Raw genomic sequence first — 26,496 nt, forward strand, 5'->3', positions numbered from 1 at the left:
TTTTGGAGGCTCGTGTGCAAGAACATGTACAGTGCTGTTATCAAGGAAATTGCAACGTTCCACAATAAAATAAAACGAGTCATCCTGAGGACAAAGTGTGAAGCAGCACACGAGAGAGCCGGATCGAAAACCCAGACAATCCCAACACTCTCCCAAAGGAACTCAATGACAAAGATAAATGTGTGGAGGTATATGATCCACTTAATGAAGCGACGTGGTCGAGGGTTAGCAATGGTCCCAGCTCCACTGATAAACATGATTACTAGCTGGACAAGGCAGGATAGGAACTGGATGCACATTAGCGTGTACATGTAGAACTTGAACACACTCTCCTCATAGCATCTGTGCTTACCACTAAAACTAACTAACACACTAGTCATGAGAAACCTAGTAGTTCATAAGACATTTAAAGCTCGCATTATGAGCTATAAATGCATTCACTTACCAGATGAGTTTGAGTAGTAGCGAGAAAAAGTAAGGGAAGACCAAGTCATCGCTCCCTATCCTCCACTTCATGCCAAAAGCAACCAGTGCAGGCATGTCTTTCACTAGCTACTAAAATAAAAGCATCGAGAGTGTTTGGTTGCCACGGAAACGCGAGAAAATTATTAATTAAAACGGCTGAAAAAATAATCATGATTAATAATTTTTTTCATCTTGTGTATTTTTTTCATTTTAAAAAGTTTAATACATACAAAGAGAGAGGCTGAAAAGGAGAAAAAAGATTACACCAACTTGAAGGAACCAGTTCATTATGATAGAATAAGCTCAATGTCAATGATCGTAATCATATTTCTGTCCACCATATAAAAACCGTCTGGAAAAGAAAAAGTATAAAAAGTAACAAAAAATAAATGAAATTAATAACGAGTTACCTCAGTTTATGTGGGATAGGTTTTATGTGCCAAAAATTACAAAAACCACCTCTGCCACATTGACTAATGAGAAGAGAAGAAAGAGATAAGAGTGTAACAAAATACTACGTGGGATGATTTCACATGTAGTCAATTCTAAGAACTATTTTTATAAGATGCTTTAAAATTGCTCATAACTCCAAAATTTGAGCTCAAAATTAACTCAAACTTTCTACATAGCATAAGGTTAATATGTATCAAAAAATGTAATAAAAATTGGGGGTGATTTCGAAGCCATTTTTTGGAAAAAACCATGGGCTATAGCCTTGGGTAATTTTCAGAAATTGGCCTATTTCAAAATTCGGCCATAACTCGAAAAATATTTGTCAGAATCAGCTCAAACTTTCTACATAGCATAAGTACATCAATATGTATCAGAAAATGTAATTAAAAAATGGGGGTCATTTCGGAGCCACTTTTTTGGAAAAAACCATGGGCTATAGCCTTGGGTAATTTTCAGAAATTGGCCTATTTTAAAATTTGGCCATAACTTGAAAAATATTTGTCAGAATCAGCTCAAACTTTCTACATAGCATAAGTACATCAATATGTATCAGAAAATGTAATAAAAATTGGAGGTGATTTTGGAGCTATTTTTCACTAGTCATTCTATATTAGTTGCCTATGGTCACTATTGCTCACCCAACATCAAACTGATGGCAGCACGCCTCCTTAAAGTTAGTAACAGGAGACAGCTCTGCCCTAACAGGCTGAGCATTAAACCATCTGTTGTTTAAGGACTGAACTGCTTTCTCGGCATCTTCTTCAAATCGAAACTGAAGACAAAATGTGCAATTAAATATAAATAATTATTTTAAAAATTAATTAAAACATTGTGCCCACTTGATTTCTAATGGAACTTGGCTCTTACTTTAATGTAAACGTTTCCAATCAAATGGTCACCCAAATTATCGCACACGTGCATCTTCTCAATAGGTCCATACTAACGTAGGTAGGACAAAAAGAATTAAAAAAAAATAAAAATATCCAGAGATGAGGTCATTTTACTACCCACTCATGTTATATCAAAATAAAGTGAAATCATTATTGTTTGTTAAAATTCAATTTTACCATTATTAAATGTATTATTAATTTTATTTATTATACCTTCTCTTCGCACTCGATAAAAACATCTTCAAAGAATTCCTCAAAATGTGACTGTTCCTCTTCAGGGCTGACAGCTAAAGGGAGAGAAAATTTTAGAAATTTGAGAGACGACAAAATAATCAACGTTACTGGTTATTCCTCTCGTAGGATTCTGGTACAAGTTCTGCAACATAACAGTCTAAAAAAAGATCATGTGATACATGTAAATAATCACGTGACTACCTGACTGAATGTCGGCTTGTTGTGTAGGCGTGAACACTGGTCACCATGACGACATGCACCAATCTTGTGATAGAAAGCACAGTTCACCCTAAAAATATATTTAAAAATTGAATTTAGCCTTCATTGCCCTTCTCACTTGTCTTTCTCTGTTCCAAAAATAGATGCCAAGTATTCCGCCATTTTTATTGCACATGTACAAACTATTAATGAATAATATTAATTAGTTTAATACCACACCTATCACCACGCCCATCCTCAAGTCCAGCCCACTTAATCAATTATTCAAAATGGCGTCCAAGGCCGAGTACTTGAAAAAGTATTTATCTCCTGCAGAACCAACTAGCGAGGAGAAAAGAAAAAAGAAAAGAAAAACGAAGAAAGTGAAGAACGTTAGAGTGCACGATGATGATCTGGACTGGAAGAAACTAGCACCAAAAATTGATGAATATGATGACGACGACCCAGGTAAATTTGTTAATTTCATGAAAATATTTTCCCAATGCTTAAAATTTGTTATTAATATAACATTTTTACATGTACAATACCAGTAAAATTATTGTATTAAATTGTGTACACTAGAGAGATGTTGTTTGTTCAAATTTAAAAGCTACATTTTGTATTATGTCTTTGCAGAGGAGGCCCCTGTCGTTATAGACATAACTGGGGATGATCCCGAGACCAATTTCAAGTGGAAGGCAGTCCAACCTGCCAGCCCAGTCAACTTGTCTATTGTTAAAGTAGAAAAGTCACCTTCTCCCTCTCCCTCCCACCCCTCACCTAATCATCAACCAAACAACTCGAGTCAAAAGATTAAAAAGAAAAGAAAAGAGAGAGCTGATTCTCCTGATTTCAGTCCTCCTCGACGTAAAAATTTAAAAGAAGCTGACGATCTTAGCCCCCCTAGAAGGGGGAAATCCCCCAATGACATCAGTCTTCCTAGAAGGAGAAACTCCCCCGGGGATATTAGCCCACCTAGAAAAAGGACAAAGATTCCAGAACCTAATTCAAATTCAAAGCCACGCGGTTCAAAGACAGTACCTCCTAGAACTAAACAGCACTCTCTGTCATCTGACACGAGTCCACCACGTAAACCATCATCAGCCACGCCCAGGTCTCGTCTTGACTCTAGCCAATCGGATTTAAGTTTACCAAGACACTCTCCACCTCCTGTGAAAATGATCCTTGGTTCAAAGAGAGCTGGACTTCAGTCTGGAGATGTGGCCCAGGAGGAGGTTCTCCGTGCTAATGCAGAGAGAGAGAGGTTCATACGGTCCTTAGACCCGTTGGTGTCTGGTAGAAATGCTCCGACTGTGTATAGGAATAAAGAAGGTAAAAGGATTGATCCTAACGCTCCTGAGAACCCACTGACCGAGGAAGAGAGGAAGAAAAAGGAGGAGGATGACCTTCAGTTTGCTCAATGGGGGAGAGGGTAAGAGAGAGAGAAAGATAGAGAATATTAATTAATTTAAAATAAGTTATAATACTTTTTTTCACGCATACAAGATTAGATTAAGAAAATATATAAGTAAATAGTTCTTTTTTATTCTCTCAGTGTTGCTCAGGTCCAGTCAGCTAAAGACAAAGTGGAAGATGACATGTATGAAATGTCAAAGCCACTCGCTCGCTATCGTGATGACGAAGACCTCGAGAAATTCTTGAAGGAGAGGGAGAGAGAAGAGGATCCCATGTTGAAGTTTCTGACGAAAAAGAAAAAGAAAGGAAAGAAAGGGGGCAACCCAAGATTAAGTAAGAAAGAAATTTAAACTTTTATGCATTATCTTTTCTCTTTTAATTCAGATAGACCCACATTCAAAGGCTCCTGGCCACAGAACAGGTTTGGTATCCCGCCGGGGTACCGTTGGGATGGGGTCGATCGGTCTAATGGCTACGAGAACAAACGCTACTTACTTAAAGCAGAAAAAGAATCGATTAAAGAGTTTGCTTATAAATGGAGTGTAGAGGAAATGTGATTGTGACAAGTAATTTATGTTGAATTCCCTCTCTTTCTCTCTCTCTCCTCTCTTTTTAAATAATTATCATCTCTTCATTGACTGTTTTTCTATTAATACTGAACTTAACGCAAACCATAAAAAAAAGCAGAGAATACCCACCTCATAACAGTGCTATAAGTTTTACTGTAGTTGACTCCACAATAAAGTGTTATTTTATAATTTATAATACTGGCAAACAGAAAATACAGAAAATATACAATTACTTTTCATTAAACTGTACACGATTTTATGATACAGGAATAACAATAATAATGGTGTTTTTGAAATTCAGCTAGTTTTTCCTGTCTCCTGCTCCTCCTACTTCAGAGTAAAGTGGTTGCTCAGTGCTTCCATTGTTATTGTTATCTGTAGGAACCGGTGGCAAGGGACCTGATGGAGAATAAGACGAGGGCCTAGCAGTTGTTGGATTCAATGTGAAGTAATGATGGCCTACATTTGTAGAGGAAGCAGGTCTGACCGGTCGGATTGGCTCATAATACTCATCTTCATCTGTCTCGTTATCTGATGACGGAGACCTTTTAGTCTTCACTGGCTCCGAATAAGGACTTGGAGTTACATTCAAAGAGAGGGCTGAGCTTTTAGGGGGCGTGGTCCCCCTGATACTCACAGGATCTGAGTATGGGCTAGGAACCCCAAGACTATTTGTAGGGGAGGTACTCGGAGATGTGGGCGGGGTTTTCTTGGAGCTGATTGGCTGTGAGTAAGGATTTGGTGGTCGAAGAGTGGCAACGCCGTTCCTTGTGTTAATGGTTTTTACTGGTTTTGTGTATGATGGATTCGGTTGGCATGGGATTGTAGTGTACTTCGGTTTTGCATGCTTCGGAGAGCTCAGTGGTGAACTATATGTTTCGGTCTCGATCGGTGACATGCTTTTAGTAGCAGGACTCCCTTTTGGTGGTAAAACGGTCGAATATGGTTCGTCAGCCTCTGTCATGTGTCCAATTGAGACTGAGGGCACCTCGTAATTTTGAGGGGGCAAGGGAGGGAGCTTTCCTCCATTTTTTCTGTACTCCTCCAGTGAATCTATTGGTACAGCATATGGCTGCAGATCACTGGATGAAGGAGGAGGAGGAGGAGGAGGAGGCTTGAGATCAATGGATTTTTTATTTCTCCTAAAGAAGGATATAGAGTTTAACAATGATTGCATACACAGTCATTATGATTTCCTGAATAGCATATTTGCATATGACTACAGCACAAGTATATATGCATGACTCAAGTTATTTTATTTTGCCTCGAAAAGGACCGCATTATAATTTAGGTTCACTAATCATCTTTATTTGTGGACGTGTGAAAGCATGCTTATCAAATTGGAATCACCCGTAAAGGCCTTATGCAGCTCAACTCAACGTAAACAAATTCTTTGAAATGCAGCAACAGAAACCCCATTGACTATCTGTGTGCATGTGTACATGGCTCTCAGACTAATTTCATTAAACAATGTACATAAACCTGCACTCCCTTCCGCTGTCATACTTCTCTACTGAGCTCTCTCTCTCTTACCTTTTTATTAGTACTGCTAGTATTATACCAGTAACTATTACTAATCCTAATATTAGTGCTATTCCACCTCCAGCACCAGCTATTGATCCTATCAGCACTGCATTAGTTGAACTGGATCCTATTTATGCACATCAAGTGTGTGTGTGTGTTGATTATAAGTTCATTGTGTAAAAACAGTACTTGATTATTATTACCTGGATTTGTTGGTGTTGTTATCTGTATTGAAGTTGGTGATGCAGAAATACTAGTTATAGACACTGAAGGTTTAGCACTTGATGAAGTGTCTGAGTAAATGATAATGATAACAGTAAGAATAATAGTAATGATGATACTGATAATGATAAGGGAGTTCATTAAATTACTATATGGGATGTAATGTATTCATTTTAAATTTTTCATGATACCTTGTTCTTGTAGGATCAATTGAGGTCCTTTCAAAAGATCATTAAAAGATCTGGTTGTGTATTGATTCATTGCCGAGACTGATACCAAGTACTCTATACCTTTACTGATGCCAGTGATAATAGCACTGGTATCATAGAATATCTGCATACAAGTAGAGAGAGAATACAAATCACATAATTTGATGGCATACTTTTCCATTTTCATATTCTTCTAATTTAGTTTCAAGTCCTTCTTTTGTGTTAAGGAAGACTCGATAAGTGAGAGGAGGCAGAGAGAAGTATGAGTTATAGCATTCATCAGGTAATTCTGGTTTGCTCCATGTTAAGTTTATTGATATATATTCATTAGATTCATCAGTTACTGTGTAGCTGGTGATGTGTGGACGATTAGTAATGTTAGAGAGATCAGGAGACAAGCATTGAAATCCTACAAATTATGAAAAAACAATGTACACAATGTCCTCTCTCTTTCTCTCTCTTTTTACTTGGAATTGGTTGTGTTCCAGGGCTGGTTGTCAATATGTATCTTAGCATTTCATTTTCATCAACTCCCAAAAATCCCTCATCAGTCCCAATTGCATTATTAAATGTATAGAAAGTCAATGGAAACTCTACATCTTGATTTCTGTTATCTCTTGCTATCAAGTATATGCCAGTGTCGTCTACAGCAATCCTTGAATCTGGTCTCACTATTAGGATGGTAATCAGTATCATTGTTTACGCTTAACACATACAAGTTACTTGCCTGTTTTTGTTATAGGATATACAAAAGAGCAATTATCATTATCCAGGCCATTTATTGTGTTTATTGAAACTATGTTGTTTCTGACAGTATCACCCTCTTTCATGAAATACAGGCAATTACTACTAACATCTTCAGTTAGCGTCTGAACATGTGTGCTGTTAACCACAACACTACTATTGTTTCTTAGATTAAAACGAACTATATCTGTGCCAGCAATAAAATGAAGGAACCTAGCATGAGTGTATTGAGTGATAGCAATGAACTGATAATCAGTGTTACACTTACCCAGTGAATGGATTAACTGTCATCTCTACAGGAGTACTCATTGTCGATTCATATATAATGCTCCATTTACCATCGCTTATCCTCACTCTTAGTAATACTAATGAATCCTCATCTTTATTCCCGCCTATATAAAGGACGTCTCCGACCCAGTCATATGCTAACGAATGTACAGTAATGCCAAGACCTTCTCCTTCAAAAACCTGGAAAGGGAAAGGCATTAGTGAGATTGCCTCTAACTTTCATTTTTTTACTATTTGTGGTGGCTCGTTATTGTTAAGCCATATTCTCTTTATGTTGTTGTCATCATTATAATATATTATTCTTCTTGTTTTATCTATAGCAATAGGAGACGTGGTATGAAAAGTTCCTTCACGCTGGCTGTTGCCCTGTATTAGGTAACTGCTTCCATCAGTAAAGAGTGCATACAACTCTTTAGCAGGTTTAGCATCTATTGAGTAGTATAGAGGTCACAAGTCTAATGTAATAAAACTTACATGATGTGTTTAATTCTATTGGTTCAGAAAAGGGTAGAGCTTCCCCAGACTCCAGTACACCTTGTATCTATGGGAAAAACCACAGACCATTAAGTAAACTCACCTAATTGCTCAAGCATGCACTAATTCAAATTGAATTATGCAGGAACTGTAACACAACTCACCTGTAGTGTATACAGAGCATTAGTTGATAGTGGAAAGTCTAGAATTTCAATGAAGCTATGAAGTTTTATAAATGTGTCATATTTGCTGACGATAAAAAAGGTCTCCTACAATGAAGGAAGTACAATAATTACCATGATCATATTTATTTTAGTTATCATGGTTTACTCACATTAAAATCTTTACTTGGAATACCTGCATCATATAGTGTCAAAATGCTAATATTATAATATTTGATTGAAACATCTGAAGTTTCACTTAAGTTTTTCCACACAACAGTCGCAGATATTATTGAGTTGTCATTAACGAATGGATAGAATACATGTGCTCTGACTCCCTCTACAGCATGTTGCCTGCTCTGATCTAGAACAATAGAATCATGCATGCTGAGAGTACATTTAACAATTTAATTATTTACCTTGCGTTGTGAATGTTGTGTCGCATAATAATTTTGTAGATGGAAGTGACAAAACCGGTGATGTAGTGGTTGATATTTCGACTATATTTATTTTGTATGTTGTGGCAGGCATTAGTCCTTTCAGTAGCAATCCATTTATTGTAGTCCTGACCTACATACATCATGACAATTAATATGATACTTTGTACTTGATCAAATTAAAATACTATAATGTTCATGGGCAGTTAAGAAAAGTTAATGTACCTGGCGTTTGTTTAGATTAGAATTTGTTTCAGTGTAGTAGGTAACTCTATATGTGATGCTAGTGCCTTCTCTACTTTCACTGTCCCACTTGACTGCCACTGTAGTATTGGAAAGGTCAATGATTGTTAGGTTTTGATTGCAGTACTGCATAAAGAATAGGAAAAAAACAATAGCTTTAAGTTGCTTCAATGTACATAATAATTATTTCATGCATGTATGCTGATCTTATTATGCATTATCTTCAATAGAAATCATGTAATCATCGTAGAGGATGCATTGTGCCCAAATATCATGCGACGTAATGTTATTAAGACAACACACTCAGATTATAGCCAAAAGGGAAGCACAATTTTTATTATTAACCTAGCTATTAGTAACAAACTATTATGATTACACTTGATGTGTGATGTGTGTGACTACATCAGTAATGCAAGTATGCAACATAACACAAACAACACAAATTCAGCATCACCCAAACTTTTAGGTAATCATAATAGAATGGCCTCTGTGTTTACTAGACTACTCCAATATGAATATCCCTTTACTATGATGCTTTGGGTGTAGCTGCATTATAATTAATATAACTTGCCAACTCAAGTAAATTCACAATTTAACAGATTTATATTCAGCTATTGTAATAATAGCTTTTTAGTTGTACAATACAATTGCTATATAGGTGCTGTTGTCTCAATTCATAGTAAGACACTGGTGAGAATCTGCTCCATAGTGTATTCTAATTCAAGGCTTCCTCTATAGATCTCATGCAGCCCTGATTTTGTTTGGACTGTTTTTGTACTGTTAATTTACTAATATAGCAGTTATTGTTAATAAATAGAAATGCATACTGGTAATAATACATTACATTTATTGATCATGAATTATGCTAGTAGCTACATTAAAGTATCAAACTAAACAGCATAATACTACTTACTGCTGACTCTGTACTGGCCAAAGCTGCAGATAACAGTAGGAGCAAAAGGTTTATGACCATGATTGATGACTTCAGTTACTGGTTTCTCTACTTCTTGTGAGTTGTGACAGTAAAGTTGTGGCTTTCTATGGTTGTTATATGATCAGTCTATTAATAAACCATAACATCCTGTCACGAGGATTGCTATGATCAAAGATAATTCACGTGACTTTTAAATTTAAAGCAAGTGCTTTGGGGCAATATTAAGTTGTTTGTGGCAAAAGAAATGCTCAAGTTTGCAAACACAGCTATTAATCATTGATCATACGTGGTTATTATTATTATTTTCGCGGAACCCAAGAGATCGATTCAAAATTTCATTTGTATGTCCGAATTATTAAAATTTGCATATGCGGTAGATTGCCGCGGGTAAAGGCGGGAAAATAATAAATCATTAATAAACTTTAATTTAATATTATTATTGCATTGTGAGGTTTGCATTGGAATGCAGTTCATGTGTAACTAATTTGCCTCCTCCTCCTTTCTCTGTATAATTTGCTTACCTCAAGTCTCTGTCACCTCTTCCCATATCTCTTTATAATAACCGTGCGGCCTCTCTCCCTTTCTGTTTCTTGTGGAACTCTCACTCTCCCTATCAAATCGGTCTATTTGTTTCGTAACAACCACTGACCCTCCTTCCTGTTGTTAACCTGGTGGAATTTGCTCGAGGAACCATAGACTATCATTTTACCTTCTCTCCTTCCACTGGGGGCAGTCTCTGTCTCAAAATCCCTCTCTCTCTCCCTCTTTCTCTCTATATATATTTATTGCGACTAGAAGAAGAGAGAAACACTTGTGTGTGAAAGTTTTTTTTTGTAAAGCCCAGGGGCCATTTCCATTGTGAAGTTGAAGGAGACTCTTATTATAAGTGGTAAGTCTTTGTATATACAGCTTTTATGTGGCCCTGCAGGGAGAATGGGATTAGTTATTTGTTTTTGTTTTTCATTTGTATACCCGGCCTGCATGTGTCTAAAAATAAAATCATGATATATATAACATATGTTTTTGTGTGTTCTCTTTTCTTACCCTTCTTCTGTAAGGCTTGAAGAAGATGACATTGTTCAAAGGTGTTGTACTATTGTGCTTCACATTACTGCTCACTCTTGAGGTAAGTAAATGTATAAAAGACAGTCTGTACATTATATGCCAATGGCATGCATATGAATATGGCTGTATAATGTGTATATGTCATTACATAGCTATGTCCTCTCTCTGTGCTATAGCCTCTCTCTCTCTCTGTCTCTCTGTATGTTTTGTTAGTTTTAATTGATAGTATCTGGTACAAGCTCTACGATGTCTGTTTGTTTATTCCTTTGTTTGTTGTTGCTCTGATTAATCATTTTGTGTCATTTGGTGTAATTCTAAACTCCCTTTGTGCCATGTCTTCGTAGCTCTATAAGTGAAGGGGGAGATGGAGAGAGAGAGAGAGAGAGAGAGAGGTGGAGGAGGGGAAAGGAGGGTAGATTTAAGATTATGATATTATTATTGTTTACTGTTGTCCTACAAATTTGGCACTTTCTCTCTCTTTCCTTTTCTCTCCCTCTCTCCTCTCTCTCTCTCTCCCACTCTCCTTCTGTCTGTCTCCCTCTTTATGTAATAATGTCAGCTGACTGGATGACTCTCATCTGTGTGCACACACATTTACCCATTCACACTCATTATACATTTATAGTAGTTGGTTCACTCCATATAAACTGATAGATTGATAAAACAAGGCCCTCACACCTGTCTATACTGCCTAATTGCCTTTATTGCTTATTTGGAAAGTGAGAGAGAGAGAGAGAGAGAAAGAGGAACAGAAGCAAAGATAAGAGAATAAGATTGGGTGAAAGAAGAGAGATCCTATTTAACCAATAGACACATTGATGTAGGGACATTTATAAGCTTTTTTACATACATGTACATGTACATGTACAATTATGTATACTAGCTGGCATGCCACTCTCAGGTGTCATCATTCACATGTGTCCATTTGCGAAGTATTTTCACAAATTGCTTAATATATTGCAAAGCAAGACTCAACAAACAGGGCATAATGTGCTTGATCTGTGTTGCATAACGAGCCATTACTATATATAACACAATAATAATAATGAAGTGATTATGTAAGGTATATGCACACGCATGCACGCACACGCACACACATGCACATGTAAGCTCTATTGCTATTATATGGTTGATTGGTAGCTTTTTTATTATTTTATGCTTTTACATGTTCTGTAATTGCTTTTCTATTGCTTTCTATGTAAGTCATTGTGGTACATGTACATGTACATGGGGCTAGTTACCATATGTTCATTACAGCACAATAGCAGCTGGTGTTGTTCTAAAAGTTGATTAGTTTTAAAATAGAGAGTTTAGGAACATGTGTGTATCTGCCCTCTGTGTGTATGTTTGGTTTGACTATTATGTATATGTATATGTAATGCCTGTGGGCTATGTCATCATATTCTTCCCCTCTCTCTCCCTCTCCTTCCTTCCTTTATGAGTGTATGGTTGTCTAGCTGTTCTATTTGAGGTATAGTGCCAAATTAGAACATCAGACTCTTAATTTAGTCATCCTGTAAGGGAAAGGAGAGAGAGAGAGATGGTTATAGAGAAATTCAAGACTGCTATTACATAGTAGTACTGGAATTTTGTAGTATACAAACATGCAGCCTCGGTAAAGAAGGCAAAAAAAATAAAGCAATATTAATGGCAAAGACAATTATTCTAAGATTTTGACTATTATTTGTGTAACGTGTCATAGTCGTGTTTTGTTTTTGATAGCTTCTCTAAGATAACTCATTATTGTGCTTCGTGTGTGCTTTAAATGAAACAGTTTAATTAATGCAAAAAGACACTGCAATACTTATATGTCTTCCTCTCTCTCCCTCTCCCCCCCTCTCTCTCTCTTTTTTATTAATTTTTAATTTTCAAAGGCTTTTTAAACCTAATTGATATCCTTTGGTTGGAAAGGAACATGTGACACCTTGCAGAAAGGAAGAAGAGAGTGAGAGGGGAATATAAAATGAAGAATGAGAGTTATAGGGAGAGCAGAAGGGGAGAGAGAGGGAGAGGGGAGGAAAAGGGAGATGGAGGAATGAGGACAGGGATAGGGAAGTAGAGGAGGGAAAAGAGAGAAGGAAAAGAGGTAAAGGAGGAGTGCATTTGACAAATCCACAACATGTGTCACATGCCCCACAATTGGTTTAATGGTATTTGGTAGATCATGTCTCACCACATCAGTCTCACCATCTTCCTTTTTCACAGGTGCAGCCTTCATTGTGGCTGAGTCCATTAGCCATTCTTAGATATATGGGATAAGTCATATGCCTGTGGTCTACTGCTATCTGCCCAATTCAGCCTCTTCATTATTCATTTCTTTTGTTCTCTCTCTTTCTCTCTCTCCCTCTCTTTCTCTCTCTTCTCTCTCTCTCTCCCTCTCTTTCTCTCTCTTCTCTCTCTCTCCCTTCCTCTCTTTCTTTCTTTCTCTGCATTAATTTAAAACTAAAGGGCCCATATTATTATTATTATTATTATTATTATTATTATTATATTTTAATTTCTATTTCACAATTTCAACATCTCCTAGCTACATGTATATTGTTTATTTTGTTTGTGATGATAGTCTTGGGTTGTGTTCATGTTTTGTTGTGTTTGTTTGTTTTGGTGTGTGCATGTGTCCATGAGTCCTATAATGACTTCATTCAGTTTCTATTTAAGGAAGTTTTGTGTTCGTTTCTTTAATGCGTTAGTTCCGATTATGCGTAGGTGTCATACATAATATACTGAGTTTTACTGAGTTATACTGATTATATTTACTATTTTTTTACTCTTTTCTTTTTAGTGTGTTCAAGAGGCTCAAGCACAAGGTATGTGTAGTATTCATTTGTTTACCGTATAAGGACAAGAATAATGTTTGATTTTATAAGTTAAAACATTTAGCCGGTTATGTAAAGAATGTATTTAAATGAGAAGCAGCTGTTATTACTACTAGTTTGAATGCTGTGTATTAATTATTAGTGAAGCTATATTTGGTTAATAATGTTAAGTGTATATATACATTGTGCATGTACAATTTAATATTTTCTTAGTCTTTTCTGGAAGAACCATCTGTAGCAGGGCTCCCATGAAGCATGCTTCATGAGCTGACAAGCACTACAATACAGTACATGTACATGGCTTTTGGAGCAACTTTTAAAATTCTTTAAAAATCCAATTTTGATTGGAATCAGCTCAAACTTGCTACATAACATAAGAACATGTATATGTATCAGAAAAAATTATAAAAATGAAGAACTTTTACCTAGTCATCTTTGGTGAAATTTGGCCAAAGACACTGTACTATATAGTACAGGGACTTTGGCCCAATTTTTGTATTTTTAAAACATTTGAGAAAAATTCAATTTTGGTTGGAATTACTGTAGCTCAAACTTGCTATGCAACATAAGAACATGTATATGTATCAGAAAAAAATATAAAAATGGAGAATTCTCTCATTTTCAATTTTGGTGAAATTTGGCTCAAGACGTATTATAGTACAGAGACTTTTGCCCAATTTTTTGAGTAACTTTAAAAATTCAATTTTTTTCAAACTTAGCTCAAAATTTTTATAAAGAACAAAAATATGTATGTGTATTATAAAAATAGAAAATTTCCTCCTTGTAAATGTTTTTTGAGCAACTTTAAAATCCACTGACAAGAACCTACATGAGCACTTTGCCAAAATCTTGTGGGAAACCTTGATCTGTAGTAATGCTCTGTGTTGTGTCTTTATTAATTGAGTTATGAGTCATTAATGAGTTAATTATTAGTTTGTAGTGGATTGTCTGTATTTTAAAAGTGAGGGCAGAGGAGAGAGGGGAATTAGAAAAAAGAGGGAGAGTATGTGTGTGCTTGTGATTATTTTCTTCCTTTTTCCTTTCTTTTCGTCATTTTCAGCTTCACCAGGTGCTCTATTAGTGGCTAACACTGAGAGGATATTCTATATACAAGTTAATGAAGATAATTACATCAGGGACAGTTTAATAACTCAGCCACAGATTACTTTCCTCAATCTCACTTCCAATGTTACTGTGAGAGGTAAATTAGGGATATAAAATTATTACAAAATTACTAGTACTTATATTCTTTTCTTTTTTACAACTTGCCAAATTACATTATAGATATAGACTACCGTTATCCAAGGGAAGAAGTGTATGTATCGTATAGCAATGGAACTATAATGAGATACAATGTTGATATCAATGAATCATCTACTGATATTGATTTAACTCTAGTAGACATTGCAGTGGTATACAGTGGTATTTCGGATAGTTTAAGAGATATAACAGTTGATTGGGTCAATGACATTATTTATTGGATTGTGGTTGGAGATACTTCATCTCAAGTTAGTAGCACAATGCATGTGGTTTTACTACAATTGCTCTTTAATAGTTATATTCAGGATCTCTTGATGGTAGTGCTAGTATAAGAACTGTAGGAGCTTCAATAGATGGAGAAGTAAGAGACATAACTGTTGATCCTGTTCACGGGTAAGATAAATGTAATAAATACAGGAAATACATGATTTTTAATAGGTACATGTATTATGTTCAAGTCAATAGCAGTTTATATCGTGTACCACTGTCCATCATACAATCAGCTACTGGTTCAACTGTATTATCATTATCATCTTATACTATTGTGAATGATAGTAATCTAAACTACTTTGCACTGGAGCTCAGCAGCCTCACTTATTACCTTATTACTGTCAACAGCTTTATATATAAGAATCTTACAGATCATAGCATTATTGATACAAGAATTACTCCATTAACTTCACCAAGCACTACTTACTTAAGTGCAATTTATGTTTATGCTGAACTAGAACCTAATCATTGGGTTATTTTTGTATCTTTTCCATCAACTGGTCAAGCTATTATTGTTCCAATTGGTTCCAGTCAGCCCACTGCTATTAAAATATTAAAGAGAACTCTTCAAACTCTGCCTGGTAAGAATGAGAGAAAAGAGAGCAGAAATAAAGGAAAAGAACATACATGTAATTCAAAATATTTTTAGTTCCTCCATCTGCTCCAACCAATGTAACTGTTTCCATGATAACAAGCTCAAGTGTTAATATCTCATGGTCAACTCTAGTCTTCAGTGATCCCATTTTTGGTATGTTACAGTACTAATAGTATACAATGAACTATGAGTGTATGTTTCATCATTTTTGTTGTTACTTCAACTGTAATTATTACATGATTGTTACTCTTATTAGGTCCTGATGCTTACAGCTCATGGATCTACCGACTCAATTATTCCTTAATTGATTCAGAGAGCATTGTCTTAGAAACAAATGCTACCTTTTTGGTATTGTCATCTCTCTCTCCTTCAACCTACTACCAGCTAAACCTTGAAGCTGTAGGACCAGGAGGAACAATGGCAGTGGAGGAAACCTTTGTGTTTAGTACCTTACCTGAAGGTAGAGAGGAGAGAGAGAGAGAGAGAGAGAGAGAGAGAGAGAGAGAGAGAGAGCAATTCTTAATTATGCTTAATTACAGGGGCAGTCCCAGAGTTACTAATAGCCGGTGATCAAGGAATAATAATATCAGGAGAAACCAACCGCTACCCGTCAAGACCAGACACTGATAACTCATGGGGTAGGGCCTATTTATAGTAACAGCTCATGCTATTTATAGTAACATAATAATTTTATTTTATAACTTATTTATTTATGCATCTAGCAAATAGTATTTGTCATTATTATTATTATCATTGTTATTTTTGTTTTTAGATGGTGTTCATAATTCTTTGCTCAATATTTCCTATGCTGTGGCTGCTAATTCTTTCTATGTCCAGGATTCAATGGGTGCGGTCAGACCAGTACTCACATCTCCATCCATTCCTATTGACTTGATAACTAACGATGATAGTGGACTCCAATTGGATTGGATATCAAGGAGACTGTACTGGATACAAGTGAGAGAGAGAAAGAGGGAGAGAAAAGGAAACGAAGCACCTGTATTTAATAGAGGCCAAAGAGAAAAATGAGATATAAATCATTTTGTTTTGTATTTTTTTATACATGCTGTAATGTCTTTAAACTATGTATGCATGTATATGTACTTTAAATTTTACATAATTTAATTTTTTCCCTCCTTTTATTCTTTTAGTCTTCAAGAAGGAGCATAGTGTCAGTGTCTACAGTTGGTATCAGTAGTTCTGGTGATATTGATACTTTTTATGAGTCTAATATTGATGTCATTGACATGGCCATGGACTCTATTAATGGGTAAGTACATGTACCACCAAATTAGTACAAATTAAATATACATGTATGTGCAATGAAAATTAGTTTTTCATTGAACTAGTAACTTTACTCCAGTATATTTCGGTATATATTTCAGTCTGTTTTTTCTTTTTCCCATGCAGTTTACTGTTCTTGGCCTCCAGTACAGTAATCTTTGCTAGATCTCTCAACAGTTTGAATTTCATTGCTTGTATAAATCCTCCTAGCGTATCTGCTGTAACAGTTGACCCAGCCAGCACTACTCTATATTACATCAGTAGTACATCCACTAATCATGTAACACTAGGACAAATACAGTATAATCATTCTTCCTGTGATACCAATAGGTAAGCTCAGCTATGTAATGAATGTATGTATTATAACTATTGGATGCACATTGTGTAGTGTTGAATGATGTGAGGGGTTGCCTGGTGAGTGGATGAGTGTGAGTAGTCTGATGGACTGTTTACTCAATTACTAGCTTGTTTGTGTACTCATATGTGACACTACTCCAACCCTCTCTCTCTCTCTCTCTCTCTCTCTCTCTCTCTCTCTCTCTCTCTCTCTCTCTCTCTCTCTCTCTCTCTCTCTCTCTCTCTCTAGTCATAGGACCCTATCTCTTCCCCTCTCAATGCTACCATTAAATCCTTCCTCCAGTGAACTCTCATTGGCTTATGGAGCTAACAAATTGTACATAACTCAAGCTGGAATGACAGTTGTGTACAGTCTGCCTGCTTTCATACAGTCTGGTTTCACTCCATTGATCAAAGTTATTGATGCTAATCCAACCACACAAGTATCAACCTCTTTCAGAGCAATCTCTGTCATATTGAACTCCACACAGCCACTCCCTGGTAAGAAAAGAAGAGAGCATTTTTCTAGGCATTTTAAGAAAATAGACATGTACGCATAATCTGTAATTTTTATGCACTCTTGATTAAAGTCATTCTCATAATTCCATTCTCATTCTGTAGCTGGATTGACTCCTGATATGACTGGAATGATTGATGTATTGACTCCGCCCACTCCTGGCTCTCCTTTTCTAAATGAAGTCGTGTCTAACGAGACCTTTATACGGATACAGTGGTCGCCGTCTGAGTTTCGATTCTCTCCTGTTACTTATGTTCTTAATATTACACTAACACCTTTGAATCAGTCCGTGGAAACTATAGATAGAGTTATAGTGAGTTGATATTATCAATTTATTTATTTATTTATTTTATTGTGTTTTATTTTCTTGCTAGGTTTCTGATAATTATTACGATATATCAAATATCTCTTTCTCCACTTGGGTCAATGTTAGTATTATTGCTTATTCCTATTGGTCTAGTTCTCCTCTGAACACTGGATCATTCTTATCACCTCCAGCACGTTAGCAAGATACACTCTCCTCTTCTCTTCTCTCATTTTCTTTTGGCTACTACCTCTTCTTGATTTATTGTGACCTCTTCTTTTTGTCTCTCCCTATTTTGTTCTTCCTTCCCTTCTTCACCCCCCCCTCTCTCTCTCCCCAGGTCCTGGTCAAGTTATGAATGTGCGAGTGTTTCCTTACTCTCCTTTGAGGAATACCACAGATAAGTTCTCTGCTCTTGTGGTCTGGGATGCTTTATCAAGAATTGATGCTGGAGGGGTTGTTGATAATTATTCTGTTGTTGTAACTGGAGACCTAGTTAGTCTTTCTCATCTCTATCAATATTCTTTCTTTTCCTTCTCACCCTCTCCTCTCTCTCTCTCATGTACATGTACACTACTACATGTATACATGTACATGTACTGTATTTTCTCAAATAAAAGCCCGGGTGTCTATTTCTTAAAATGACATTTGAACCTCGAAAAAAAATTTTTAATAAATTAAAACTTAAGCCAACAGCGGAATTTGATCCAGGGACCTCACACAAATGATTTCAGGAAGCCTAAGGAAGCTCAAGGAAGTGTACAAGGCATCTACAGTACATGTATATTATTGTTAGGCTAAATTTGCGTGTTTATAGTTTCGTTTTATTGCTACCCCGGCATTTATTTGCACCCAGCTTTTATTTGAGGATATATGGTACACGTATGTAACTACATGTGCATGTACTTGTACATGTACATGCATATCATCATCATTATTAGTGACACAATGTAATCTCTCTTTCTCTCATAGCTCTCTGATCCTAATACTCCCTATGATGGTCCACCATTTGTTGTTCCTGGTGATATTACCGAATTCTCATTAACCATTAAAGGAGATTTCAATATTTTAGCTTTTATTCTTGAAGCCTCTGAATCATATGATGTTCAGGTAATGAGTGTAGCAATAAGTACAGTAAATTTACTTATATTGTGTTAATAGGTTTTTGCAACTAATTCAGCTGGAAATGGACCACCATCACAGACTGTTACTTTTACTAGTAATGGTATGTTATATAAAACTTATTATTCTTCCCACATTTTGTTCTAATTCAAGGTTATGCATACTGTAGTACAGGGTTTCCCACACAGTACGCTAAACAGCATGCTTTGTGAACTGATAAGCATGTAGGTACTAGGTACATATGCATTTTGGGGCAACTTTAAAATTTGTAAAAATTTAATTTTGATCGGAATCAGTTCAAACTTTTTGCGCAACATAAGTAGATGTATATGTGCCAGAAAAAAATATAAAAATGGAGAATTTTCTCCTTTTCATTTTTGGCAAAATTTGGCCAATGACCCTTACTATAGCACATGTTCTTACAATTCATCATTGACTGAGTAACACAATGCAAAATTCACCGTTATTCTTTGCCAGGTACCACTCCTCCGTTAGAGTTGCTGTCCATTTCAAGCGAGAGCAGTGGAGTCTTTGTAGCAGCGGAAGGTCCCAATCGTACGATACCTGCCATAACCCCACCCCTTTCCCTCGACAATATAAGGCGCACCCTCTATTACTACAACCCACGTACCAGCTCTATTAATAACAGATCACTGGATCAACTGTCGGAAGATGAGGTAAGACATTGACATAGCATTCAATGCTAATAACTTTATCAGAAACAGTTCAAACTTGATGAGCTTAGCTACATGTAATTTAGCAAAAACATGTAGCTAAGCTAATACATGTACGTGTACACCTAAATTTGTTTACTTTACAAATACTCACAGTCTTTAATCTACCTTAAGCCTACTATTATTTGCGTCTACTAATTTTAGCGAAATCTGCACAACTCATGTTTAGCGTTACCAATTTTAGCGTTTTTAACCAAATTAACTATAAATAATAACCATTATAATGAATAATAAATATTTTGGCGTCTATTTAATTTAGCGGTTTAAAGCTCTCTCGCTAATATAGCTAAATTTAGTAGATGCTAAAAATAGTAGGCTTAATCTAATACATGTATAATGACCTCATTCTCTACATTGTGATTATGACATGAAGATTCTATGATCTCTTTCTTACAGCTTTTGTTGGATCTTCCAAGAGGATTCATACCATTAACAATCTCCTACGACTGGATAGCTCAGACCCTGTACATCATCGGCAGCAATGATGGAAAGACCAACATATGGAGAGTCTTCAGACTCTTTCCTAAAGGAGCACAACTGATATATGCTGATCCTGAGACTAACATCTTCAATGATACTGTGATGGGATCAACAATTGATCCTTTTAATGGGTAAGATTATTGATATATTTTTAATGGGTAGGCAGGCATATTTTAATGGGTAGGCAGGTTTATTTTAACAGGTATATGCCATATGCAAGTGTATGTATAACAGGTGTATTTTGGTCCGCAGGTGTATTTAATGCATATTCATTTAGTTCATCTAATTCTTTTTATTACTATTATAGTCTCCTTCACTGGACTATAAGTACCCCAACTGCCTCTACGTCAGAGCTACACCAGCTGTACCTCACCAATAACACTGTCTCTCGTCTCCTCCCCCCCTCTACCTCAAGGAGAAGAAAGAGAAACATAAACACTGCCTCCCTCCAACCAACTGGAGGTATCTCCTGGGATCCAGTGACAGAGAGGCTCTGGCTCTGTGATGGAGGGACTCATAATATTGTGTCATGCATTGGATCAGGGGAAGGAGGGCTTGAGTGTAGGACTGAGATTGATAATGGGACTCTTACCACTAACGTTGGCTCTGGATCTAGTGTCGATACTGATACAGGTAAGCTGCAACTCCTACAATGGCTACTACCATCAATACTACCTTTACCACAGGACTTCCTTGTGACTCCCTTACTCTTGATGAGGGGAGGATATACTGGACAGACAGTGGGTTGAACACTGCCTTTTATGTGACCAGGGATGACAGAACTACTCTACTCACTCTGTCTCTTCCTAACAGAGAGTCAGCCCTCATTAGCTCTAACCCTGGAGTCCAGCAACTGCCTCAGAATGTCAATGGTAGGATAATAGTAGAAATACCTGTTACATGTCATAATAAATAAATAAATACATGTAAATAGTAAATAACTTAATGTCAGAAAAACATGGTACTTCAATGTTTTAACTTTTTATTAATATATTTCAATCTCAGATTACAATTTATTTTTCATTTTAGGCGTGCCTTTAAATTGTCTTTCTCCATTATTTGACACTTCTGATGACAATAAGCCCATGACCACTGTTGTCTCTACCACTAACACGACTGCTAATATCTCTTGGACTATTAGTGCTTCCATTCCCTCTGAATGTAATGTTGTGTCAACTCTACCACTTCATTTCTTTGTTGAGCTGGAGATTGGCTCCACAAATGTGCCTGGTTATCCTAAGGTAAAGTTACTTTCCTTTTCTTTGTCTAGTTCCTAGTGTGCTTATAATTTCAATTGATTTGTCTTTTTCAATTGATTTGTCTTTCTCTGCTAACTTTTATGCACTGTGCAGGGACCCATTTATCAACAGAACTATATCATAACTGATCTGACTCCATTCACTGGTTACAAAGTAAAAGTAAAGGGACTCAATGAGTTTACATTGTTGGGTATTGATCTCTTTGGTAACGAACCACCTTTCATGACCACTGAAGGAGGTACATATAACTTCCTAATAGCAACAAGAGAGAGAGAGAGAGAGAGAGGAAAGAGAAAAGAGAAAAGGAAATAAATTACTATTGCATATGTACATTCTCCCCCTCCAGTGCCTGATGCAGTAGAAGGACTAACAGCTGAGCCTTTTGGCCCATACAACATATATCTTAGCTGGAACTCATTGAACGAAATGCAGCTAAGAGCAGACGTCAACTCTCAAATGTTTCAACTCTTCATTGACAATAGCGATACAATATTGAAGACAGAGTCGGCTAATATTACAACAATAATGTCGAGGGATCGACTGAGTCCTAATTCATCGCACAGCGTCACTGTTAGAACTGATAACGGCGTATTTAGATCGAGCAATTTCAGTTCTGTAAGTTTCGTGACGTGGTCCCTCCCCCCTCTCCCCAGTGTAACTGATAACAAGACTAATACTTCATTGGTTGTTGAACTCAGTCTAGATGATGTCCACAATGTGTTTCGGACTTTCAGGATATGCTTGAATGTAAATGACCCCTCCCTCTAACTTGTATAACTTCTTTCTTTCTCTCTCCTTCTCTCTTAGGGCACTATCGGTTGTAGAAATGTCACACTAGTTAATGCAACAGGGTTTCATACATTCACTGATCTCCTCCCTTTTACAGCATACGCCCCCACTGTCACTGGAGAATACATGCCTAGATCTTTTAGTGGCACTATTTTCAAAGCCCAGCCTGAAAGTATCACTGGAGAGGCTATTATGACTGACCGTAAGTCACATGACAATCACACTTTGTTCTAATGACTTTTAACACATGTAGCTGGAGTGCCTGCTCCTCCAATGGATGTCCGTGTTCAAGACTCGAGTACTTTAAGATGGAGTGAGCCGAGAAATAATGGAGAGTCTATTGCAGATTATCTTATTATTCTGAGGCGGTAAGAGAGAGGAGGAGGAAGAGGAATAATAATAATAATAATAATAATAATAATAATAATAATAATAATAATAATAACAATAATAATAATAATAATAATAATAATAATAATAATAATAATAATAATAATAACAATAATAATAATAATAATAATAATAATAATAACAATAATAATAATAATAATAATAATAATAATAATAATAATCGTTATTTTATAGAAATGGAGGCTTGGTACAAACAGTAACAACTACACAACTCAGTCATGATTTAGCTAACGTTAACAACGTAACAAGGGAGGTGGAGTACACGGTAACAGTCTCTGCTAGGAACTCAATTGGACTCAGCAACGAGTCATCAGGAGTGAGCTACACAAGACAACCTGAGTCAAGTCAGTGTAGTGTATACTAGTACTGATGTATAGTATAAGGGTTTTAAAATTTTACTTAATAACAAAACAAGCTACAAGCTTATAAAATATTATCTATTTTTAATTGCATATATTTACATGCAGCATAAAAATTATACTATAAATAATAGCAGAATATTATGTATAATTATGCTTTAAATTATTATTATGCATGTATTTCTTATTCTAGATCCCTTCGATTTTGTTACAACATGGTATTTCATTGCCGGTGTGAGCGTGTTTGGGATTATACTCTTACTGTTGATTGGACTCTTATTCTGTGAGTATAGACTAAGAATTAGTATCACTGATTGGTTATGTGTACAAATCATGTTAACACTCGAATTGATTGTTTATTTTTATTTTACATTTTTAGTTTGTTGTTGCTGCTGTTTCGTAGGACGTAAAGAGACTCATGCCTTTAGACCGGACTATGAACTAAGAGGATTGAGGGCTTTGAACTCTCGCACGCAATCCCTGACTAACCCACACTACTGGTTAGGAGAGAGAGGGGGGAGGGAGGGAGAGAAAGAGGGAGGGAGGGAGAGAAAGAGGGAGGGAGGGAGAGAAAGGGGGAGAGAGGGAGGGAGGGAGAGAAAGAGAGAGAGTGGGAGGGAGGGAGAGAAAGAGAGAGGGAGAATAGGCAGGAATATAATGATGTACAATGTATGACTTTTCTTAATTTTTATTTTACACTCAGGTCTAGGGATAATTTCAAATGCACTGAAGAAGATTTGGAGTCTCTGAACAAGTTCCCACGAAATAAACTAAGACTTGAGAAGTAAATTGATCACCTCTCTTACTCACTACCTGCCATCTTTCCCCTCCCCTTCTCTCTCTCTCTCTTCTTTCTCTAGTTTCATAGACAGAGGAGAGTTTGGTGAAGTATATCAAGGAACTGCTCTAGACATTTTAGGACAGGGAACAGGGCCCACTCCTGTTGCTGTTAAAACTCTTAGAAAAGGATCCACCGAAGACGAGCAGAGGAAGTTCCTCTCAGAAGCTGCTCTGATGAGGTATGACCATATACATATGAATTACTTTTATAGATTTATAGTAATTTAGGTAGTATTTATAGTGTTGCTTTTATAACTCTTTTATTTATTAAATTATTTCTCATAGCAACTTCAATCACATCAACATAGTTAAAGTACTAGGAGTCTGTCTTAACAATGATCCTATCTATATCATAATGGAGCTAATGCCCGGCGGAGACCTACTCAAATTCCTCCGAGAGGCAAGGAGGGATCACGTGAGCACAAGACGCAATAAGTAATTAATATTATAGACCTTCTTTTAGGGTCCTCCATTGCTGACACAGTCAGAGCTGGTCCAGGTTGCTTTAGATGTTGCTCAAGGCTGTAGGTACTTGGAGCAGCAGCACTTCATTCATCGGGACATTGCCGCAAGGAATTGTCTCGTGTCGTCAAAAGGAGCCGATCGCGTCATAAAGATCGGGGACTTTGGTCTAGCCAAGGATCTCTATAGTTCAGACTATTATCAGGTTAGGCGTGGGCGTGGTTAGGATGTGGGTGTGGTTAGGGGATCAGTCTGTGACTGTTTGGTTGTTGTGTAGGTTGAGGGTCAGAGGAAGCTGCCCGTGAGATGGATGGCACCGGAAGCTTTGACTCAAGGGAAGTTTTCTATCGAATCTGATGTTTGGTAAGCTATTGAATGAGAGATAGTTTTGTGCATGTATTATGATGAACAGAAATGGCTCCAAAATCACCCCAAATTTTTATTAAATTTTCTGATACATATTGATGTCCTCATGCTATGTAGAAAGTTTGAACTGATTCAGACTCTAATTTTTCAAGTTATGGCCATTTTTTTAAAATGCCAAAATTTTGAAAAATAGCCAAGGCTATAGCCCATGGTTTTTTCCAAAAAATGGCTCCAAAATCACCCCCATTTTAATTAAATTTTCTGATGCATATTGATGTCCTCATGCTATGTAGAAAGTTTGAGCTGATTCTGAAGTAAAATTTTTGAGTTATGGCCATTTAAAAAAACGAGCCAATTTCTGAAAATTTCCCTGTACTATAGCCCATGGTTTTTTCCGAAAAATGGCTCTGAAATCACCCCCCATTTTTATTACATTTTCTGATACACATTGATGTACTTGTGCTATGTAGAAAGTTTGAGCTGATTCTGACAAATATTTTTTGAGTTATAAGCATTTTTTTAATGAGCCAATAATTGCAACAAAACTTTTATTACCTTTAGGTCATTTGGCATATTACTATGGGAGATAATGACGTTTGGTAATCAGCCATATCCAGGAAGAACCAATCAAGAAGTACTTCAGTTTGTCACTGGAGACGGAAGACTAGACAAACCCGAAGACTGCTCCTCCAGACTGTAAGCTATTACGGAAATATTTATTGAGCATCAATTTTTTTAGCCACTCCTCCTATGCCATTTTATTTTTTAATAACACTATGATGTTTATCTTTTTTTATAGCTATAAGCTAATGCAGTGTTGTTGGAAGAAATACGCTAGCGAAAGACCAAAGTTTGCCCAGATTGTTGACGTGATCTCCAGCTATTGGGATCACTTGAACAACAAGAGGGACAGCTATTGCTCTGACGACGACGATGAGGAACTCGAAGACATTTTACAAAGAAGACCGTCGCGTCCTTCAAGAACGTCATCAGTTAGATCAGGTACATAATAATAGCATGTTATTCTGCATACTACTGTAATTTCTAGTAAATTTCAGTACATTTCAGTATATTTTTGTACATTTTTAGGTTTTGTTAACCTAGCCAGACAGGGTAGTATGCGTATAAGGAATAGCTTTAGGAGAAGAGGTAGTTTACATAGGAAGGAGGAGCACGACTCACACGGTCAGAATCATGCGGGATTGAACAGTGAAGAAGATTTAGTGGTAAGTTTGATTTAAAATAATTGTCATTATTAAAAAAAATTTTTTTTCATTTTTAGGGTGATGATCATTTCAGAGAAAGAGGTCCTTTTTAGACACGCAGCATGCACTAACATTTATCCAGTCTCCCTCTCTCTACTTTCAGCGTGTGCATGTTAACAATTATTATTATTATTATTATTATTATTATTATTATTAATATTAAAACTATTTTCTCCAACCACATTTCTGTCAACATCTAATATTTTTCGTTATTGTGAGACTAATAATTTATTATTATTGTTATTATTTTTTCTGCTACATGACATGACTATAGTTTTATCTGCTACTGCTATACTGCCAGCAACAACATACAGTAGTCAAATGTATTATCTGTTTTTTCATGTTGCAATAATACTTTCTGTTATTGCTGTTGACTTTTTCTGTCATTCTTTAATAATTATACATACTAGATTATCATTATCATTATTATTATTATTATATTTTTGTGTTAAAACTATCTGAAAAAGACAACAAGGAGTGATATGTATATATATATAACTA

General features: G+C 36.3%; 5 protein-coding genes across 5 annotated transcripts in view; 2 read left to right on the plus strand and 3 right to left on the minus strand.

Moving 5' to 3' along the window:
• The window catches only part of LOC105316700 (sn1-specific diacylglycerol lipase alpha-like), a 4,449-nt gene extending 3,909 nt beyond the window's left edge, over window positions 1-540 (minus strand). The window contains exons 1-2 of the mRNA XM_011411793.2: window positions 446-540; window positions 31-387 (exon numbers count right to left, since the gene is read on the minus strand). Of these exons, the coding sequence (XP_011410095.1) occupies window positions 31-387; window positions 446-540 (452 nt within the window). The remainder of the gene's footprint in view (window positions 1-30; window positions 388-445) is intronic.
• A 124-nt stretch (window positions 541-664) lies between these two features.
• LOC100635552 (splicing factor U2AF 35 kDa subunit-like) lies at window positions 665-2,450 on the minus strand. The gene is made up of 8 exons (XM_003384000.3): window positions 2,380-2,450; window positions 2,244-2,331; window positions 2,151-2,199; window positions 2,022-2,095; window positions 1,786-1,857; window positions 1,557-1,690; window positions 876-938; window positions 665-817 (listed from the first exon to the last, which is right to left on the minus strand). Exons 1-8 carry the CDS (start codon window positions 2,421-2,423, stop codon window positions 775-777), a joined length of 567 nt encoding a protein of 188 aa, XP_003384048.1. The 5' UTR covers window positions 2,424-2,450; the 3' UTR covers window positions 665-774.
• Window positions 2,451-2,478: 28 nt separating this feature from the next.
• On the plus strand, window positions 2,479-4,321 carry LOC100639721 (BUD13 homolog). Its single transcript, XM_003384033.3, has 4 exons — window positions 2,479-2,708; window positions 2,877-3,672; window positions 3,796-3,989; window positions 4,041-4,321. The coding sequence occupies exons 1-4, from the start codon at window positions 2,531-2,533 to the stop codon at window positions 4,211-4,213; spliced, it is 1,341 nt and encodes a 446-aa protein (XP_003384081.1). The 5' UTR covers window positions 2,479-2,530; the 3' UTR covers window positions 4,214-4,321.
• An 82-nt stretch (window positions 4,322-4,403) lies between these two features.
• Window positions 4,404-9,545, minus strand: LOC109580196 (uncharacterized). The gene is made up of 15 exons (XM_019993101.1): window positions 9,441-9,545; window positions 8,510-8,653; window positions 8,267-8,417; window positions 8,021-8,211; window positions 7,851-7,955; window positions 7,687-7,753; window positions 7,444-7,640; window positions 7,193-7,392; window positions 6,908-7,137; window positions 6,648-6,851; window positions 6,354-6,589; window positions 6,163-6,304; window positions 5,953-6,042; window positions 5,759-5,876; window positions 4,404-5,367 (listed from the first exon to the last, which is right to left on the minus strand). Exons 1-15 carry the CDS (start codon window positions 9,498-9,500, stop codon window positions 4,527-4,529), a joined length of 2,976 nt encoding a protein of 991 aa, XP_019848660.1. The 5' UTR covers window positions 9,501-9,545; the 3' UTR covers window positions 4,404-4,526.
• Window positions 9,546-9,961: 416 nt separating this feature from the next.
• Window positions 9,962-26,466, plus strand: LOC100639849 (proto-oncogene tyrosine-protein kinase ROS-like). The gene is made up of 40 exons (XM_019993102.1): window positions 9,962-10,350; window positions 10,520-10,587; window positions 13,309-13,333; window positions 14,403-14,543; window positions 14,627-14,850; window positions 14,898-14,995; window positions 15,041-15,453; window positions 15,522-15,620; window positions 15,724-15,927; window positions 16,007-16,105; window positions 16,240-16,424; window positions 16,619-16,737; window positions 16,878-17,081; window positions 17,338-17,588; window positions 17,709-17,917; window positions 17,979-18,105; window positions 18,249-18,403; window positions 18,881-19,018; window positions 19,070-19,133; window positions 19,508-19,707; window positions 20,161-20,375; window positions 20,552-20,877; window positions 20,931-21,116; window positions 21,274-21,485; window positions 21,597-21,741; window positions 21,850-22,250; window positions 22,311-22,494; window positions 22,546-22,660; window positions 22,878-23,047; window positions 23,256-23,345; window positions 23,442-23,562; window positions 23,766-23,846; window positions 23,923-24,081; window positions 24,188-24,317; window positions 24,366-24,569; window positions 24,642-24,727; window positions 25,292-25,426; window positions 25,530-25,732; window positions 25,820-25,956; window positions 26,013-26,466. The coding sequence occupies exons 2-40, from the start codon at window positions 10,531-10,533 to the stop codon at window positions 26,046-26,048; spliced, it is 6,348 nt and encodes a 2,115-aa protein (XP_019848661.1). The 5' UTR covers window positions 9,962-10,350; window positions 10,520-10,530; the 3' UTR covers window positions 26,049-26,466.
• The last annotated feature ends 30 nt before the right edge of the window (window positions 26,467-26,496 follow it).

This window comes from Amphimedon queenslandica, unplaced genomic scaffold (genome assembly GCF_000090795.2).
Source record: "Amphimedon queenslandica unplaced genomic scaffold, v1.1 AMPQUscaffold_13501, whole genome shotgun sequence".
Classification (NCBI taxonomy): domain Eukaryota; kingdom Metazoa; phylum Porifera; class Demospongiae; order Haplosclerida; family Niphatidae; genus Amphimedon; species Amphimedon queenslandica.

What these genes read in the sequence shown, in the direction of transcription:
- LOC109580196 (XM_019993101.1), bottom strand. Translation starts at nt 9,500, where the DNA reads ATGGTCATAAACCTTTTGCTCCTACTGTTATCTGCAGCTTTGGCCAGT. An exon ending in AATAGAATTAAACACATCAT is followed by an intron (nt 7,641 to 7,686) that starts GTAAGTTTTATT and finishes ACTACTCAATAG; the next exon opens with ATGCTAAACCTGCTAAAGAG. An exon ending in ATATCCTATAACAAAAACAG is followed by an intron (nt 6,852 to 6,907) that starts GCAAGTAACTTG and finishes CCATCCTAATAG; the next exon opens with TGAGACCAGATTCAAGGATT.
- LOC100639849 (XM_019993102.1), top strand. Translation starts at nt 10,531, where the DNA reads ATGACATTGTTCAAAGGTGTTGTACTATTGTGCTTCACATTACTGCTC. An exon ending in TCAAGAGGCTCAAGCACAAG is followed by an intron (nt 13,334 to 14,402) that starts GTATGTGTAGTA and finishes CGTCATTTTCAG; the next exon opens with CTTCACCAGGTGCTCTATTA. An exon ending in AGACACTGATAACTCATGGG is followed by an intron (nt 16,106 to 16,239) that starts GTAGGGCCTATT and finishes TTTTGTTTTTAG; the next exon opens with ATGGTGTTCATAATTCTTTG.
- LOC100635552 (XM_003384000.3), bottom strand. Translation starts at nt 2,423, where the DNA reads ATGGCGGAATACTTGGCATCTATTTTTGGAACAGAGAAAGACAA. An exon ending in TCCTACGAGAGGAATAACCA is followed by an intron (nt 2,096 to 2,150) that starts GTAACGTTGATT and finishes CTCTCCCTTTAG; the next exon opens with CTGTCAGCCCTGAAGAGGAA. An exon ending in TTGGAAACGTTTACATTAAA is followed by an intron (nt 1,691 to 1,785) that starts GTAAGAGCCAAG and finishes TTTTGTCTTCAG; the next exon opens with TTTCGATTTGAAGAAGATGC.
- LOC100639721 (XM_003384033.3), top strand. Translation starts at nt 2,531, where the DNA reads ATGGCGTCCAAGGCCGAGTACTTGAAAAAGTATTTATCTCCTGCAGAA. An exon ending in ATATGATGACGACGACCCAG is followed by an intron (nt 2,709 to 2,876) that starts GTAAATTTGTTA and finishes ATGTCTTTGCAG; the next exon opens with AGGAGGCCCCTGTCGTTATA. An exon ending in AGGGGGCAACCCAAGATTAA is followed by an intron (nt 3,990 to 4,040) that starts GTAAGAAAGAAA and finishes CTTTTAATTCAG; the next exon opens with ATAGACCCACATTCAAAGGC.